Here is a 20509-nt window from a genome sequence, read left to right on the forward strand (position 1 = left end):
TAGAGGAGGGTAGAGGAGTCATTTTATATGAGTTTCTAGCCCTAGTTTTCTTCTATAAAAGCCATAGCCATGCCCCCTTGTAGAGGTAGTAGAGAACAGTAGATAGGTTTAATTTCGTGTATTTTGTAGTGTATTTCAGTAGCTTTTGTTCTTAGACACTTCCTCTTTGTAAAGCTTTTCTTTTTATTTCCATGGTTGTTCTTCATTTTCTTATGGTTGTTCTTCATTTTCTTGTGGTGTTCCTAGTCATGGAAGGCTAGTAACCTCAACTAAGGTTGAGGATGAAACCTTTCCACTGATGACGCTCACACTCTTGCTGTACCACTTGCATATTTAATGATATATCATATTTGTTGTTCAAGTTCCATTCATTTAATGCTTTATCTTTTGCAATGAATGTGGTTAGTGGTGGAAATAGGACATTTGATGTGTTTCAACCAATGGATACATTGTTTTATCGGTTTGAATGATGATATCCATTGTGATTGAATGATACATTGGATGATTTGATTTCAAATTGGTACTCTTTGTGATTTGTCTTTGTGTTGGATTCATTTAATGGTTCTAGGGTTTATGGTTGAGAAACTTGAATGACACCCTAAGCTTAATGTTTTTTGGGTGTTCAAGTGGAAACCAAGAGTGTGAGTTGTTGGATTTGGTTGGGTGGATTCCTTAGCCTTAGTTCCTTTTAATTTGCATATTTCATTCCATCTCTTTTATTTAGTCTTTTGTTCTCCTCAAACCTTTGGAACTAGGTTAAAATGAGGTTGAGTAAACAAGACACCAATATTTGACCATTTCCATGCGGATTCAACCTCGCACTTGCACACACTATATTGCAAACAATTCGTGCGCTTGCGAGTGCTCTTTAAAACACACATCAATACTAATTGACCTAGTGTCCGGACGGTGTTGCTCTAACGTTTGGACATCTTCAATGTTTATTTGTGAGACACTGTGGGGTGTCCGGACGGAAGGTTCTCGTCGTTCAGATGGATGTTGCTAACTAATGAGCGTCCTGACAGGAACACCACATCATTCGGAAGGTTGTTTGGGATCCGACTTCTCTGAGTTGGAATCTACACAGAATCTTCCTTGAACACTGAAATAGCCTTCATGAAGCTTGTGACACTTGCAACTTGTCATAATACGACTCTTTCCACATCAGAGAAATAAACTCTGAATATTTGAAGACTCTGAAATATACGGCATCCCTGTGAAAGTAGCAACATTACATAATAATGATTTTGTCAACAGAATGCTGCCAATCAAAAACTAACAAACTCCCTATTTGGCCATTCTGGGACAAAAACCATTAGACCGGTTAAAAATACATTTCCGGTCCAAAAATTAACATATACTCCCCCTTTTTGTCTCAAAGGGACAAAGGGTAAACAGAGTATAGAAAGACCACAGTATTAAAATACTCCCCCTTGATGTCTCAACAGAACAAGAGTAAATAAAGTATATAAAATCCACAGACAAAAACGTTCTAAAATCCAAAACAATAGGAAACTAGAGAAGAGTTTGCAAGTGGCCCAAAAGAGAGGAAAAAAAATCCTCCAAGTACCAAATCCTGCTGATCCATTTAAATCAAGTAACGGAGAGAAAACCGTATAAAAAGCTAGATTTGAACTACTTCGGCTTCTAGCTTCTGAAGTCGGGAAACCATAGACTGAAAAGTTTCAGTCACTTGAGTCTTTTTGCCCGAAACTGATCATTCGCAGAAAGAAATCCTCTAGACAAGTGGTCTGCAAGATGATAAAGAAGATTCACCCCTAAATCTCTAGCTGGTGCAGATATAGAAGAAAGGTTACAGAAGACTCTGTATGAGCAGGGGGAATGAGCTCATCTAAAATTCGAGATCTCTAGAACATATGATTTCAACATTGGTTTGTTTTGCAAAGAGCCCTATGTCTGACACTATGCTAAAAGCCGTTGGACAACATATTCCTAAAAATATTTAAATAGAAATCTATCCAAAAATAACACCACAATGAAATATTAGATCCTGTTAGTTTCAAAAATAATGTGGTATTATGATAACTATCAATTGGATGCATAAATAAATACAAAAGTAGATATAGCAATCCAAAAGACACAGATTAGTAATATCCATCCAGCATAAAGACAGAAAAAGATATTCATGCACAATCTCTCAAATCATAATCAATTAAAGATTCCAATATTCTAAAAAGAAACAAAGCTTAAGAGAATAAGGAAAGTAAAAGGAAATACCTGGGGATGAGAAAAGATGTGCAGAGAATACCAAAATCTCAGGATCAGTCCAAGAGAAAACACACACAACACAACATGATAGAATAGACAAAAAGTAGTGTGTGTTTGGCAGATAAAGCAAAAAGCTCGCGTTCGGATGTGGTACATACTCGTCTGGACGGCATGCAGTCAGATAAGAGATCGACAGAGCCGAGCACGTCCGGACTCAAGAACATGTCCGTCTGGATGCTTCACACTAGAAGCTAAAAAATAGAGGGAAATATGTAGAAATTTTTTTCCTAATGTTAGCTTCAGAACATGCATGTATAAATAATTGATAAAATAGTCAAATAGCATTTCAAAAATATACCAAGATATAATTGAGAGTTAAGAGTCAATAAGCACAAAAATTTTCCTGCAAATAGAAATTTTTCAATAGTAAACTTAACTCATGTAATGCGTGTGTGTGTGAAAGCTTTCTCAATAAGATATGAACTTCACTGATATGACTTAAAGCAACCGGATTTTCTAAATAAGAGAAAAAATCAATATTAGATCAGTCAAAAGTCAAACCTTATTTTACTAGGGCCTAACCACCCTCATCTGATACACTCTCCCTAAGTTACAACACTTTTCTTTTACTTCGTCCTTTAGTGACCGTCTATTTCTGCAATGATTTGGTCACTGACTATTTCTATAGGGACAAGTTCAAGAACAGATTTATAGCACAAAAGCAATGGATCTTTTTATTTATCTATATTTATTCAGTTTTGAATGCTTTTTATCACTTGGTACTGCAACCTAGAAAGAATGCCAGAATTTATGGGTTTTAGGTTCAACTAGCGAGTTGGTCAATTTGACCATCTTAGCAAAAAAAAATCTCTCTCATTAGAATTTTCAGAAGCTAAAAGTCAGAGAGAAAAAAATGTACCTTAGGGGAGCTTTGGATAGTGCACAATTTTTCATCGCATGAGAAAAACAACTACCTAGTATTAAGATGCACAGGAAAACTTAGCAGATATCAGACATAAACTCTCAATCTTATATAAGCATACTCAATTAATGCACAATGAACTGAGATATCAGGCAAAAACACATACAATATCTGAAAAACAACTCTAAAAAAATAAAAATTCTGCATCTTTTCCCCCAATTTTTTTTTTTTTGTTGAAAACAATAAAATAGAAAAAGAACAAAAACATGCTTACATAGAGAAGAAGACAGTTTAGTCCAAGCATGTAAGATAAGAGCAAACCTGATCTCAGGGAGAGAGGTTTGACTATATCAAGATAGTGAAGCAGTGACATGCTTTCTCTATCATCCCTAGAATGTACCTGTAGAAAATTCTCAAAGCAACCAAGAGAAAATCTAGGGATAGAAAAGGTGGTTCCTCAAACAGAATGCAAAGCAAAAATAGGATATATAAGATACGACAATTAATGCAATGCAAACATACCTGGTATGCACTAGGATTTAGGAACCAAAATCCTAGGCATGGTGAGACTACACCTATACTAGGTGAGTCCACTCCCCCTCAAGGGGTGAATGGTCTCATCATTCCTGACCCATAGCTGTTTGATCTGTGGCAGTGGTTTGCAGGTCTTGTTCATGTTGTCCATTCTTCTTAGCATACATTACATTAAGCTCAACAACCCTTCATAGCCATGGTTGCTAATGGGCTTTTGCGGCTTTCTCTTGTAGCGCCTTGATGTGTTCTTTGGAACAGACCACTGTTGTTGCCATTGATGCCATGGAACCTGATGTCCCGCCGAAGGTAGAGTACCTGATGTGGTTTTAGTAGGCAACTTCCTCTGAGCCTTCTTCTTCTGAGTTTGGAGCTGTGGACATTCGGGTCGGATGTGGCCGGTGATGCCGCAATTATGACAGGTGGGCAGGCTTCTTTTGTTGAAATGCTGCTTGACTTTCTCTGCAGAAATATGGTTAGCATTCTTACAAACAATATTGCCCTTACCTTTTATATGTCTCCTATGCAGAGAGACATGTTTTGATGAGGAAGAATCTTCAACTTCACTTTTCCTCATAGCATCCTGCTTAATCCAATGCCTGTGGGATTTCAACAAACAACAATTTGGCCTAATATGACAAATCTTCCCACAATTACGACACTTAGGAAAAAACTTACCTTGTATTCCTAATTCCTTTACCCTAGAGCCGACCTCTAAGATAGACTTTACACGAACAACTGAGCACACACTAGCACTGGCTTGAGAGCTAGCGGATCTTCGATTATCCCTAAACACCCTCTCAAAGCACTATGGAATTCACTGTCGAATTCTGTACAAAACACTAGCCTAGAGCCCTTTATTTATAGGTTTCAAGAGACCTCAAAAACTGTTGAGATTCGGACTCTGGCTGGCGAGTGTCTGGACAGAAAATAGCCTCGTCCGAACGGTTTTCTGCAATATCCTTTCAGAAACAGCGCAATTTTATCTTTATCAGGTTCACGTCCGGACGACTTGACCGAGTGTTCGGACGATCTTCGCTAAAATCCTTTCCACGTTTGAAAGGAACTCTGGAATATTCTGAACTACTAGACATCATCGAGACATGTTGCCACGTCGCCCAGATGGCTTGCAGAGACTTCCTAAACAGTGTCGACTTCTGAAATCAGACTCCTTGTTGAATACTAATTGACCTAGCGTCCGGACGGTGTTGCTCTGACATCCTGACGTCTTCAATGTTTATTTGTGAGACATTGCGGCGCGTCCAGACACCTTCAAAGGCCCGTCTGGACGGTTGCACAGGATTTAGTTGTTTTTGTCTTGGATTTTGCAAGGATTCTTCATGGACATCTTCTAGTAGCTTGTGATCAGTTATTGTTTTTGATTTGATCATTGTCTGAATAACATGAAGATTCTAAATTGAAAACCGACCATCCTGTTAAAACGCAACCATTACATAAAGTGTTACAAAGATATTTTGTTGCACACAAACACACACACTTGGTTGTTAGAAGTCAATATTTAATTTTCAATTGGTATCATAGCTTGGTACACTCTGTTTTAGATTTATTTCTTAAATGTATTCTCTTGACTTCTATTTTGATGAGACGAACTATGGCTATTGGAAAGCCCGATGTGCTTCTTTTTAAAATCAATTGACGTCTGGAAAATTGTTGAAACTGGTTGGATTAAACCAGAAGAAACAGACGAAATTACTATTACTCAAACAAACGCGCGGCTCTCCAATGATAAAGCCCTCCATGCACTTTGTCAAGCACTTTCACCATCTGAATTCGCAAGAATTTCAAATTGTGATATTGCTAAAGATGCATGGCAAATTCTAGAAACAATATATGAAGGCACAAAACTGGTAAAATCTGTCAAGCTTCAAATGTTGATTTCTAAATTTGAAGAAATTAAGATGCTAGAAGAAGAGACCTTCGGAGAGTTTTACACCAAGATTAGCGACCTAAGAAACTCGATGGTGAGTCTTGGGAAACAAATCTCGTATGTAAAACTCATCCGAAAACTACTAAGATCTTTGCTTGAGCGTTTCAGAATTAAGGTGACAACTATAGAAGAAAGCAAGGATTTGGAGGAGATGAAGATTGAAGAGCTGGTAGGATCTCTTCAGGCATATGAATACTCCTTACCTCCAGTCAGAAAGGCAAAGACAATTGCCCTCAAGGCATCTAAGGCATCCAAGAAGAAATCCAGAGTCTATTCTGACGAAGACTACGATATTAATGAAGATGCAGTGGCAATGTTAGCCAAGATCTTCAAGCGGTTTATGAAGAATAATAAATTCAAGAAGAAGTTCCATAACAGACTAAGAAAGGCTCCCCACACAGCTGAGTCACAAGAAGCAGAGAAGAAAGATCCGAGGGGTCCCTAATGCTTCGAATGTTTAGGCTTCGGGCACATCAGAACTGAATGTGCAAATCTGAAGAAACTAAAAGGGAAAGCTTTTAATGCTACTCTCAGCGCTGAGTCTGAGAAGGAAGAAGAAACTCCTGAGGAAGAAAATTTCCTGGCCTTCATGGCCCCACATGAAGAAAATGAGGATTCTCAGTCCTACTACTCTGAGAATAGTGAAGAAAAAGATATGCAATCAGCCTATCAACTTCAATATGTAGAGTTCTTAAAGCTGAGGGAGAAATACAAGTAGCAAGTACTAGAGCTAAACAGCCTCAGGACTGAGAAGACCGTTATGCTAATAAAGATCAATGATTTAGAAGAGAGGCTTCTGGAGACACAATTGCAACTTGAAAGAGTCTTAGACGAGAAGCTAATTCACATGCTATCCATTCAGAAGTGCCTAACCGACAAGACCGGACTCGGGTATGTTCCTCCTTCTACTTCTGATATTTCTTCTACCTCCCAGACTATTTTTGTGAAGCCGGTTATTCCCGAGTCTCCACCCTTAAGCGTTAATAAGGGAAAACTGTTATGGATGGGGAGGTACTAGTCATCCCTCAGCCTCTGGCCAAGCTTTCTATCAGAAGAAAGCCTTCTACATGCCATCACTGTGGCGAACCATGGCATATCAGACCTAAATGCCCACATCGGCAAGTTCAGAGGAAGAAAATGTGCCAGGTTCCTAAAACTCCCATGCGTCACCAATGTGGAGTTAGCAGTCATATCAGACCTAGGTGTCTTCCACCTAAGCCACCCAGGCATCATAGATCTCCGCAAATCATGTTCCAAAGCATTAGCAGCTGTAGAAGCCTTCTCAAGCAAAAAGGACTTGGGTCCCCAAGAAGCTGTATATGGAGGAATAAAAAGCTGCAGAAAGGGAAATCATCTATGAAGAAACATCTTCCGTTAGTTCTTTCATGCAAGATCTAGTTAGATATCTGACACTACAGCTAAAGAAGGAAGGACAGGACAAGAAAGAGGACACCCACCCCCCAAGGGGGAGCGGACCTACCCAGTAGGTGAGGTCACACATGCCTAGGATTTTGATTCCTAAATCCTAGAGCATGACAGGTACACTTGCATAGCATTTTTATAGCATCTCATGAAATCTTTGCATGTTGTTATGGAACCATCTTTTCTATCCCTACATTCCCTATTGTTTGTCTTGAGGAAATTCTGCAGTATTAAATAAGGATGATAGAAAAAGCACGTCGAGCGGTTGCTTTTCTATCCTGGTACTGTCAAACCTCTCTCCCTGAGGTCAAGTTTGCTTTTACCTTACATTATTGTACTATACTATCCTCTTTTTTATGAAGCATGTTTTTGTTTTCTTTTTAAAATAAAAAATAAAAAAGAAGGGGATAAAGGATGCAGAGTTTTGTTGTTCCATTATATAGCTTCCAGATATCTTATGTATGTTTAATTGATGTCTTAGTTTTTGATGCATTTATTCTTTTGCCTTTATATAACTGAGAGTTTTTCTTGATATCTGCAAAGTTTCTCAGTTACATCCATACTAGATAGTTGCTTTTTTCGTGCGATGAAATTATGCACTATCCAAGGCTCCCCTAAGGTACATTTTTTCTCTTTGACTTTTAGCTTCTGGAAATTCTATTGAGAAAGATTTTTTTGTTAAGATGGTCAAAATGACCAATTCGCTAGTTGAACCTAAAACCCATAAATTCCGGCATTCGTTCTAGGTTGTAGCACCAAGTGATAAAAAGCATTCAAAACTGAATAAATATGGATAAATAAAAAGGTCTACTGCTTCTGTGCTAAATCTGTTCTTGAATTTGTCCCTCTAGAAATAGTCAGTGACCAAATCATTGTAGAAATAGACGGTCACCAAAGGACGATATAAAAGAAAAAAGTGCTGCAGCTTAGGGGGAGTGTATCAGATGAGGGTGGCTAGGTCCTAGTAAAATAAGGTTTGATTTTTGACTGATCTAACATTGATTTTCTCTCTTATTTAGAAAATTTTGGTGATTTAAGTCCTATTAGTGAAATTCATACCTTATTGAGAAAGCCTTCACACACACGCGCATTGCTTGAGTTAAGTTTACTATTGAAAAATGTCTTTCTGTAGGGAAATTTTTGTGCGTATTGACTCTTAACTCTCAATTATATCTTTTTTTTTTTTCAATGCAAATTAAACTGGGATATCAGCTTTTTATACATGTGTGTTCAGAAAATTATTTGAGGAATATTTTTCTGCTCTTTTTCCTCTCTTTTTCATATTTTTTTTTTTTTTGTGTGAAGCGTCCGAACGGTGTTTCTGGTTGTCCAGATGGTAAGGTTGCTTCATCCGGACGTCTCTTCTCCTTGTCTGGACGAGCGTGTTTGTGCAATCTCTTACGTGGCACTACATCCGGACGTCACTTAAGTTTCGTTCGAACGGTGAACCCTGTAGGGTTATATCGCATTCCCCCGCGCCGCAGCCCCTCTCATTTCATTCTTTTTGGTATTTTTTTTGTCGTCTTGTGCGTTTTTTTCTTGCTTTTTATGTGTGCTTCTCACGTGCGCTTGTCCTTTTTGCAATTTATCTCCACCCTAGGTACGCTTGTCTACCTTTTTACTGATTTATTTTAAGTTTTTATGCTTAAAATAGTTTGTTTTTGGGATTATCATATTTTGAGTTTAATATAATTCATTGCTCATATTCTTTATTGATTGGGATGAGATTTTGCATTTTTTCTAAGTTGTGGTATGTTGTTATTGGTTAGGTTGAGTTTTATGTAGTTGTAATTTTTAGGATAGTCCATTTTACAGCATTCATAATGCCCAAAAAAAATTTTGGACTAACAAGAATTAATGTTTTCATGGATTTCTTTGTATTTTTTAGCCCAGAAAATGACTTTAGACGACTCTCCTCCACGAGTTAGGCAAAGAACTAAAGAATCTATTGCTGACAGGCGTCACTGCATGCAATCGCGGCAAGTCCTATCGAAGCAGAATCTTCTCCGCGCCGATTTGAGGGATCCAGTTCTCCTCCCCGTTAGTTAGATCCTTCTGGAGAACCAATGGGAGTACCTGTACAACTGTGCCTGCCCGGCCTTTTCCAGACTGGTGCAGGAATTCTATGGGAACATGATCATCATCCAGGATGATGATAGAGGACTGATCATGCAAACTATGGTCAAAGGACAAACGATTCTGATTGACTTATCAGTGCTATAATCGGGGTCCCTATTCTACCAGTCTCAGGAGTTCCTTTCCCTCCTGGTGATGAGGCTCCCAGCATTGACTTTTTGCATGATTTCTTTGGCACGAGGCCACAGAGAGAGGACAAGTCACATTCACAGATCAATATCGGTGCTTTTGCTCCTATGCACCGATTCTTAGCAAAGGTTGTGGTAACCAACCCTTGGCCTCAAGCTCGTCGGAGTGAGCTTACTCTCAAGAAGGCGACCCTTCTCTATGCCATTGTGATGCAGACTCCTTTTTGCTTGTGCAAGCACATCTTGCACACTATGCTTGAGGTTCGCGATGAGAAGAACACGAGTTTGTCTTTTGGGTGTTTGATCACTCAAATCTGTCTTCAAGCCGTGACAGATATTTCAGACTCTGAGCCTAGATCATAGATTCCAGATCCTCTTGGCATACAGACCCTCATGAAGTCTAATGCGCAGTTGCGGCATGAGGCTGAAGGCGGTGTTCCTCATCCTCCACCAGTTCCCCCACCAGCAGCTGCATCATCATCACAGGTTGTGCCTCCTTCCTTTGATATAGAAGTTGCATTTACTCAGCTTATGTCATCCATGAGAGCTCTCCAACGAGAAGTTAATTTTATTGGAGAGCGTGTTGAACAGTGTCAGATTGACATCAGGGAGTGCCTGTAGTATCATCACCTTAAGCCTGATGTTGAGGACTGATCTTTTTTATTATTATTATTTATTGTGTTTTAAGGACAATTTTATTTAGTTATGAAATTTTTACATACTTATGTTTTTTTAAATACTATGTTTACCCTTTGTCCTTGTGTGACAAAAACAGGGAGTATTTTTTGGTTTTTAGACCGGGAATGTATTTCCAAACCGGTCAAGTGTTTTTGTCCCATAATGGCCAAAGGGGGAGTTTGTTAGTATTTTATGTTGGCTACATTTTGGATAACAAAAAACACTTTATGTAATGGTTACAAATTAACAGGACGATTGGTTCTTATTCAGAGTCTTCATGTATTCAGACAGTGTTCATTTGAAAGCATGTGACTGATCACAAGCTTCTAGAAGATATCCATGAAGATTCCTTACAAATTCCAAGCCAAATCAACCGGTTCTTGTGCAACTGTCCGGACGAACCTTTGAAGGCGTCTGGAAGCCCTGTAGTGTCCAACAGATTGAGTTGAAGACGTCCGGACGACAGAGCAACACCGTCCGGATGCTAGGTCAATCATTATTCTACACTGAGTTGAATTTTAGAAATTGATACTGTTAGAGAAGTCTCTACAAGTCATCTGGATGATGTGGCAACATGTCCGGACGCTGTCCAACATTTCAGAATATTCCAATATTCCGTTCGAACAAATAAAGGAGTTATAGCGAAGACCATCCGGACAAGGACCTGATAAGGATAGAATTGTGCTGTTTCTAAAAGGCAATCGCAGAAGACCGTCCGTACGTGGCTAACTTCAGTCCGGACGCTCGACAGCCAGAGTCCGAATCTCAGCAAATTTAGGTTTTCTATAAGCCTATAAATAGAGGGCCCTAGGTTTGTCAATTGTATAGAATTCGGTATTGAATTCTCTTAGCTTAGAGAGGGTGTTTAGGGAGAATCGAAGATCCACTAGCTTTCAAGCCGCTGCCGATGTGTGCTCAACAGTTTGTGTAAAGTCTATCTTAGGGGTCGGCCCTAAGGTAAAGGAATCCATTGAAGACCCCTTCAAGTATGAGACTTGGTTGGGAAGTGTTCACAATGGGCTTCGTGTCAGAGTTAAAGGTATGACTACTACATAAGGGTATGTGAGTACGGGTGTCTTGTAACTAGCTTTGTTTTCAGTATTGTGGATATCCTGGGTTTGGCTACCCCGGAATGGTTTTTCTCTTCACAGAGTTTCCACTTCGTAACAAATATCTTGTCTTCTTTATATTCCACATTTAAGATATTTTGTTGCACGCAAACACACACACTTGGTTGTTAGAAGTCAATATTTAATTTTCAATTATGACAAGGCATTGGATGCACGTTATCTTAAAGAGAAAGAAAAATATGTCAAGACAAAAATTTCTAGACCAATTTTAGAAACATGTTACAAGATGGAAGTTGAGGTAGCAAAGGTTTACACAAGAAAGTCATTTTTTATGTTTCAAGAAGAGCTATTTAAAAGTCAAAAATACAATTCATCTAACCATCGGGAAGGAAGGAAGAAGATATATAGAGTGACCCATCATGAGAGACAAAGTCTATTTTATGAAGTTGCACTTGATGTTCTTGGAAAGAAAGCTACTTGTACATGTCATATGTTTGAATTTGTTGGAATACTATGTAGGCACATTCTTCAAGTTTTTTTGAAGAAATCTTTGGTAGACATTCTTCCTCAACATTTTGTTTTAGAGAGATGGACGATCAATGCCAAGATACATGGCATATTTAGTGATGAAATACAAGTAGAGACACAATATTCTTCCACCTTGATGAGAAATAGCTTAAAGTTGCAATTCGATGATGCTGTAGAACTAGGGTCTCATTCGAAAAAAAAAAGTATGAACATCTTGGCATTGGTTTACAAAAGCTTCGTTATGAGCGTTTGACAATGGATGATGATTGTGATAAAGATATAGAGGATGGTGATGTAGGAAGTGCCGACGGTCTTGTATTAAACAGCCAAGTATTGTCAAACATTACATTCACATTGCAAGATCTTGTATGTTCCTTGTAGAGGACGACCCAAATGTTTGAGACAAAAACATCCAAAAAAAAAAAAAAGCAGCCTCCACAAGAACTTAAAAAAAGGGCATATGAAAAGCAATTGTCCATCACATAAGCAAGCAAGGTATTCTAATCATTTCTTTTTTTATTTGCAATACTTTAAATGTATTTCAACTTAATATTTTTTCAAAATGCTATTTTTCAGTAGGGATATTGTCAGCACAAATTTGAGGCTGGATAACTTGGGGTCGATAGACCAACAAAGTTTTAGTAAAGGTAAATTTTCATTACAACATATTCTCTTCCAAGGTAATATGTGATTATTTGATTAATAGTGAAAATATCTATTATTTAACTTTTGTTTATTTGTAAATAATTTACAGTGCTCCTTGCCAACTATGGTGTATCCCTCTACAACGACATTTGTCATGTCTCAAGATCCTGTATCTTCATCGAATACAATTAATATTGGTGTAGATAGGATGAACGACTATGGAACTCTCTGAAGCTGCTGTGATTATTTCTTTTTGTGTTTGACTACTGGATAATTTTGTTTACTTCAGTTCTATACACATTATATAGTTTTCCTTTTTACAATTCATTGGCATAGAAGCTGAATTGAGACCTGAATCAGATGTTAGAAATAAATTTTTTAAGTTACAAGGCCGTGATGGCTTTAGCCATTTTTGAAATGAAATCATTCCATTTGCCATTTTTGTCTTCACTCACCACAACCAGTTGCAACATATATTATACGACTTCTTTTGAAAGAATTGCTATACAGTAGCAACATAAGCAAGAATCCCCTTTGGCTTTAGTTGGCAGCCAGTTTTGCAATGGCCTGCTTAACAGCCTCAGCGTATGTCCTATGTTGATAGGTCAATGTCAATTCAAGCAAGTCCCAAAGCAAAGTCTTAGGGTCCCAACCTGGTATTCATAATCCATTAAATTCCCTCACAATGCTCCTAAAAATCTAAAGGCTTTAGAATATATATACATATATATATATATAAAGAATAAGCGCCAAAAATTGGTAGTCAACTCGACTACGTGGATTTTAAATTTATATGTTTTACCACTCGCAATAGTATAAATCAATTGTACTATAGTAAGGGTTATCAAACCACAGAGATTGGGGATTGTTTTGCGTAACGGGATATCTAAAGAGCGTATTTAACTTAACTTAAAAATAAAAACAAAGTAAAGTTGTAGAATTGAAGCTACGAGTAAGGTAATAAAGACGGAAAATGAAACAACTTAAAAGAAACTTAGGGTATTGATCTCATCTAATCCTCAACCAATGAAATGCTTAAAGTCTATATGGATCTTCTTAACATGCATGATATGAGCGCGTAATGGGCGTTAACTATTACAACGACCTTGACATGAAAATACTTTCGTTAGGACGTAGTTATAAAGCACCTAGTTTCATATCAAACACTTACCACGTAAAGATTAATCTATAATTGAAAAACGTTTATACTACCAAAGGTGTGGGGGATTGATGCTCCCTATCTTACTACTTTATAAAACATCCTAATAAGCATACACGATACATGAAAACCATTATTAGGCCACAATGATAAGGTATCTAGTTTCACACCGATCTATTCCATGTAAAGATTAAACTACAATGGAAAGACGTTTTACACTACCAAAGGTATGAAATGACCGGTGCTCCCTAGCATACCCTATAAGGTGACTCTAATAGGTAAACAGACATCATGTCAAATAGAACCATTGCACAAGACATCGTTCTCTTTCAAGAACGTTGATTTTACTCATGAATCCAAGAAAACTCAGAGACAATCAAATCCCTTTTTCATGAATAAATGGATTGGAATATTGAAGACAAAAACTTTTTAGCATGGGTTTTGCAATCCTCTAGCCTTACACAATCATCAAACATATCAAGAAAAACTCAAGAACATCAAGAACACTCCATGGTTTTCAGAAAAGAATTCGATCAAACCCTAAGATGAGATTTAGCTAGACATAATTGAATTTAATCTAAGCATGAAAATTAATGAAAACAGTAAAGGAAACGAAGAACAACAACTATATTTAACTTCTAAAATTCGAATACAAGAAAAGGAAGAAAAAGAAAAGAAAACTAAGCTAGAAAATTGAAGAACAAGGAAGAAAATACAAAGGGAACAAGCTCTCTGGATTTCGGTCCAGAGAGTAGCATCGAAGAAACTAAAAGGCAAGAAAATTAAGTTGATACACCTAAGCAAATCCGAAATCCCCAAAAGATGCATGTCTAAACCTAAATCCTAATTCTCATATTTATAGAGAATTGGATTTACAAAAGACCATCAAGAGTTAATTCTAGCCGCACAAATAGTGCTAGTCGGTGTCCATTTCTGTTCACAAAATCCAACTTATGATTTGAATTACATAAAGAATTCAAAAGATCTGGAAATATCTAATCTTTTGGAAGACGGAAAATTCGATCGATCGATTATAAAGTCGATCGATCTCATTTCGCTCGATCGTAGCCGGGCTTGTCCTGGTTCGATCGATCGCATCTCGCACAATCGATTTTTCTTCGATTGATGAACTTCGATCGATCGATTATAAAGTCGATCGATTGAATTGCCTTAGCCAATTCTTCAACTCACAAGAACAATCTCGAACTCTAGAATGACTAAAATACCCTAGATGTATTTTCAGGTCTAATTCAAGTGTTTTGAACTAGATTTCAACTAAGACCTGATTATAAGATAAAACACAAAACTACAACAAAACGTTATTTATACAACACGAACTAGGTCTAACAAATGCAAATTAAGGGATCTTGAATCAAATAATTCAAGACTTATTAATAAGAATCAATACCAAGCTGCCTGTTGATTATGGTCATGTCAGGAATTCTCTTATCATTATCATCATATCCCACACTCTAAAATTCTTTGGAGCTCACATCAACTATAGGTACTTCTAAAGGAGGTTCCCCACTTACCTTCAAATAAACCTGCACAGTGCAAGAACATTAATTCTCATATCCTAAAAATTCCATTAAAAGCCACTAATGCTTTTCTATTAAACCAAAAAAATACACCCCACACAACCCTTCACCTCAGTCATCATTGCACCAAGCTGCCTGACTGTAACTTCATTGTTAGGGTTGCCCACATTAAAAATGTGACCATTGGCTCTAGCAGGATTTTCCTGAAAGAAAAAGGATTATTACACCACTCAGCCACATCTTTTGTATGCCAAACATTAATTTAAAATGAAAGAGAGTATATCGGAACTTACAATCATCAACAAAACAGCTTCAATTGCATCCTTTATATAAACAAAAGTTCTCTGGGATTCACCCCCATCCACAAGCTTGAGTGGCTCACACCGCAGGAGATTCTGTAACATGAAGAAGAAAGGACATGATTACAACAAAAATACAAAACAAAAGAGAAAAACATAAATCTAAAATCTCGAAATTCACTAAAGATATGAGAAAAGCTGATCATACATTACTAAAGCATGCTAGAACCCTTGGAACACCCTCAGTTGGACCTTCAATGCCGGGTATGAAATCCATTCTGGGTCCAATCCAGTTAAAGGGTCTCACAATTGTGAACTCGAGACCATTCTCTGCACCACCAGCTGTAATTAATAAGACAAGAAGTCAGAATATAAATTACAAGTACTGATCATAAGCAGCACGACCAAGGGAAAAGATAGTTAACCATAAATTAGCCTCTCAATCAATTGCTTTGCACATGCATAGGACCATCTATGTTTCTTAATAGAACCAAAAATGCATGGGGAGGTATCTTCTTTAAGAACATAATACTCAGGATCCTACAACAGATAGCACATATAATGACTTAGTTCAATGCAAGCAGGGTAAATGCAAAACAACATTAACTTAAAGCAATTCACTATATTCTCATTAATCTAATAGCTGTGATACTTTTTTCTTTTTGGTGAAGAAAAAAATGGGACTCTTTGTTCAAAACAAGTGCAGTATTTAAACTCTGAATCCCGCCCAACTAAAGGGTACCCATCAAGCAACATTGTCAGCATGGCTTAATATGTAGAGCAAATGGTTAGTCCTAATAAATTCCCAAAATAAAGACAATACCAACCAACCTCAGTTGTGCAAATAAACTACTTTCCATGTCAAATTTTTCTCACATTTTCATAAGCGTGAGTAACACCAAGATCTACGAAACCCCTTGTCAATTACATAACAATTAGATATTCACACCTAAAATACCCAAATGCACATTTATGTGGGTTTGAGAAATGGACACAAATCAACCAACATCAACTTCTACATTAAGCATATTGCAGGAACAGAGAGAGACAGGGAGAGCAAAAGAATCAAACTTCATGATCACAGTTCACAAGCTGTTGCTCGCTAACTAACAAGCTTCCCGATGGCAAGGAAGTTAGCACCTTCCAAGGCCCCAGTTGTACTGAAACTCCAACATGATCCGCACGAACCCTACTCAAAATAATAACAAAAACACATAAATAAACAAACAAAACAACCATTAATTCATTCACAATCAACGTCAATACACATATTACCCCACAAATTAAACACCAAAACCAACTTCAAATATAGATTTAAAAACAAATCAAATCCAAACATTTACACACCTAAAGTAGCTCACAAAAAAAAAAATACAACCTTTTTTCTTTTTTTAAGAAATGGGTACCTGATTTTTTACGGCGGAAACAACTCCATGATCTCTCCAATCAAAATCAGCCGGAAGATCTTCGGTCGGCAAGATCAGGTAAGGTCTGAGAACTGGGTCACGCTGTGGGTTGCCGACGGGTCCATCTTCTAATGCCTACGCACTAGTCACAAGTTCGCCCTAAACACCGTGAGCCTAAGCTCATGCTCCTCCTGCGACCCGTACGACATGCCGTACCTCCGCTTGAATAGCTCAAAGTGTCGATGCTCCGCTTAGGCTGGCGGGGCAGTGCAATGGCAACGTTTGGCGGAGGAGGCAGTTGTAGATGGCTTGTTCAAAGGCTGGCGGGGCAACGCTTAAATCAGGTGAGTTTTTAATTTGTTTCAAAAAGAATCGGGTGATTTCGTGTTTATTGCATTTTGTGAGTTTTGATGAGTTGTCCTCTTTTAATTAATTGCTGTAAAATGAGGGTTTTACAGCCCATCCTGATAGAAGGTATTCTCAAAAAAGAATTATGAGAGAGAGGGGATCTAATAAGGGTGTACAACCAGTTGCAGTTATTGTCAACCCTGGTTATTCGGTTATTAACCGGATAACCGATTTTTACACATTGTTGATTTTTTTTAGTTTTTTTTTTTTTTAATCAAAGATCCAACCATTCGATACTCAATTCTAAATAGAAAATACTAGTAGACGTGCATAATTTCATTTGCCATTCACCATTCATTCATCTCAATGAGCTCACAATCAACTCCATAGATTAAATAAAATGATTGCAAAGAAAATCAAACAAACAAATATTATAAAATATAATGACAATTGTATTGTAATTAAAATATGATGACAATTCAAAAAAATATCAAACCTTCATTATTAAAATACTTGAGATGATTCATTCCTTGAATTTAAAGGTTGAGTTTGGGCCCTTAAAAGAAAAAAAAAAAAAAAAAAAAAAAGTTGAGTTTGGGGCTTATCTACAATAAATATAATTTTTGTGTGTGTGTGTGTGTGTGTCTATATATATATATATAAACCAGTTACTGGTTACCCAGTTATTAACCGGTTTCTTAAAACCCGATAGCTGGTAACCGCTACGGGGGTACTCGGTTATCTGTTTGCAGTTATTTCTAGTTATCCCGTTAGCGGTTACCGGTTATTTGCGATTAATAAGCGTCCCACGTGCACACCTCTAGAATCCATTGTGTAATTGACCCAGTACAATTCTTCCCTTGTACTCCTTGTAGTAACATTTCCTTGAACTTTCTTATTGGCATTTTGCAACATTCTATGTTTGAAAGAGGGGAAAAAATCGACAAAGAAACTCATATTTATATTCTTAATTTTACAATATTTTGATTTTGACTTTTTGTGTCCATTATACCCATAACCCTATCTTTAGTGAAACAAATTTTTAACTTGTTACGCAACAAATGTCTACATAAAAATTTGGTAAAACATGTCAAAAAAAAGAAAAAAAATTTGTAAAAATATACTTTAGCCCTCAAACTATTACTACTTTAGCACTTACACCACCAAGTTTTAAAAAGTAACACATAGCTCATTTAAATTATCACTCCGTTACAACAACAACAACAACAACAACAAAAGCCATTCCATTAGAACTGCTGTCTAAATGGATGAAAAAAGTGGTTACGTGTGCCACACGTGACATATTTGATGTTTTTCTTCCCAAAAATGCCCTGATTTTTTTTATGCGATTTGGTTATATTTTTTGAACAATATGTAACACCCCAAATTATAAACAAGTCGCAAGTGAAAAATATCTGGATTTTTCACATGACACTACTATATGAACAATAATAGTAACTCTCGCAACAAAAATAATCACTTACAAAATTTTCTTTTCTTTCTTTTTGACACTACAAACTCATCTCATATTAAATATACTGGAGGTTCTAAATAAAATTTCACTTATATAAATACTAACATTGTGTCTACAATTTAATATACATATCTCTAAGATTGTTCTCCAAAAGGTGCCACAAGGGGCACAACAAAAATACTACAAAATGACTAATGAAAGTCAGTCATTCTTAAAATTTTGAGGCTTCCAGACAGCCTCAATGATAGAAGTTAAAACATGTGTATAGGTCGTCATTTTCTTCTTCTCTTGCCTCATTTGTAAATTACCACAGTTTTACAGGTCAAATATGTGAGTCCACAACTCAACAAGTTTAAGCATATTGACCATTTTTAATAAGAGCCCCTTTTTAAAATACCTCTAACAATGTTTACAGTAACAGCTATTAGTATACATAGTTTTCAAAACAGAGTTTGCCACCAAAATGTCATAACTGTTAAAATAACCACTTAAATGGAGCAATTTTTTATACTTATAAAAATCTCATATTTTATTTTGTATTTTCTTAATATATATATATATATCCTGCTACTAATTTATGTAAGTGTATTCTACTGTGAGAATAATACATTTGCAATTATTAAAATTGTTATTTCTTAACTCTGTTATGCGCTTCAAATTGCACACTTACTGTTTTATATATATAATAATAATAAAACATTCCATAACATGAAAATAGAAAATAACAGTTAAAACATAACAACACATATTAATATGTTCATACATCATTATTCACATATTTTCATCTTTTCACATACTTATTATTTTCCTTTTCATATTGACAAGTGTATCCATACTCCCACTTTACTGTTGGAGTTTGTTACGTGTATTCCCTCCACTTAACCGCTGGGTTGCTATAATTTTTTCATCCTTTAGCTTTGAAGTGTTAAGCATATAGCCCTACTTAATTGTTAAGCTATTAAGGTCTTTATTTCCCTATTCCTAACATCGGGGTTGAAATAACAGGTTTTGACCCCAAGGTGCACAAACTAATTATGCAAAAATATAGAAGGAAAACTATGCAGTAGTAACAATATCTCAAACCACAAAATATCAAGCAGCAACCAATCCACACAAAGATTTGCTGGCGAAGTGGAAACCTTCGAATAACACATTAAAGGTAAAAGCACTCCAAGCAGCCAAACCCAGAAAACAAATCATTAAAGAAGATTGAAGTGTACAAGCATAGTAAACTTACAATCCTTTCTGTAAAATACTATGACGATGTGTACAGAGTGAAAAATGAAATTGACTTCTAAAAATAAAAGGCAAGTGTGTGCTTAACGTGTTAACACAAAATAACAAAGCGGAAAATAAACAACACAAGAATTTTTGTTAACGAAGTGGAAACTCAAGATGAGAAAAACCACTCCGGGGCAGCCAAACCCAGGATATCCACTATTCAGAAGACAAAGCTATTTACAAAGTAGTAACACTCACATACCCCTGATGCAGTGGTCGTACCTTGCTCTCTAACGTGTAACCCAACACGAACCCTTCCCAATCAGGTCTCCTACCTAAAGGGGTCTTCAATGGAGCCAACCCCTAAGATAGACTTCAGTTGTAGCGCACCAACATCACACTTGCAATGGCTTGAGAGAGAACAAATCAGCTCCAATAACTTCACAAAATAACTCTCTAAGCTCTGAAGGAATTCAATACCGAATTCTTGCAGTTTTCAATGCCCATGGGCCTCTATTTATAGGCTGAGGGTTCAAATGGACGATGAACCTGAGTCGTCCGAACGGACAACTGTGCGACCAAAATTTCTGAGATTTTCGTTGAAAATCTTCCCTGTTTGAGAGCCGCGTCCGGACGGTGAGGTACTGTCGTCCAGACGGTCGCACGTCCACTGCAAGTAATTTCCATATAATTCTTTCGCGCATCCGAACCAGGGGGGATGGCCGTCCAAACGATTGATCTTCAACACACAATTTCCATATCTGTGGTGCGCGCATCCGGACCATGATAGGCAGGCTTCCAGACGGTTGAAGTTAAATCTGCAATTT

The 20509-nt window shown here is 37.1% G+C and overlaps 1 protein-coding gene across 1 annotated transcript in view; it reads right to left on the minus strand.

Moving 5' to 3' along the window:
* The window catches only part of LOC133852532 (UDP-D-apiose/UDP-D-xylose synthase 2-like), a gene marked incomplete at its 5' end in the record, with an annotated part of 35914 nt that extends 20317 nt beyond the window's left edge, over positions 1–15597 (minus strand). The window contains 3 exons of the mRNA XM_062289297.1: positions 15045–15137; positions 15228–15329; positions 15442–15597. Of these exons, the coding sequence (XP_062145281.1) occupies positions 15045–15137; positions 15228–15329; positions 15442–15597 (351 nt within the window). The remainder of the gene's footprint in view (positions 1–15044; positions 15138–15227; positions 15330–15441) is intronic.
* Between the last annotated feature and the right edge of the window lie 4912 nt (positions 15598–20509).

Source organism: Alnus glutinosa, chromosome 12 (assembly GCF_958979055.1).
Source record: "Alnus glutinosa chromosome 12, dhAlnGlut1.1, whole genome shotgun sequence".
NCBI classification, from domain to species: domain Eukaryota; kingdom Viridiplantae; phylum Streptophyta; class Magnoliopsida; order Fagales; family Betulaceae; genus Alnus; species Alnus glutinosa.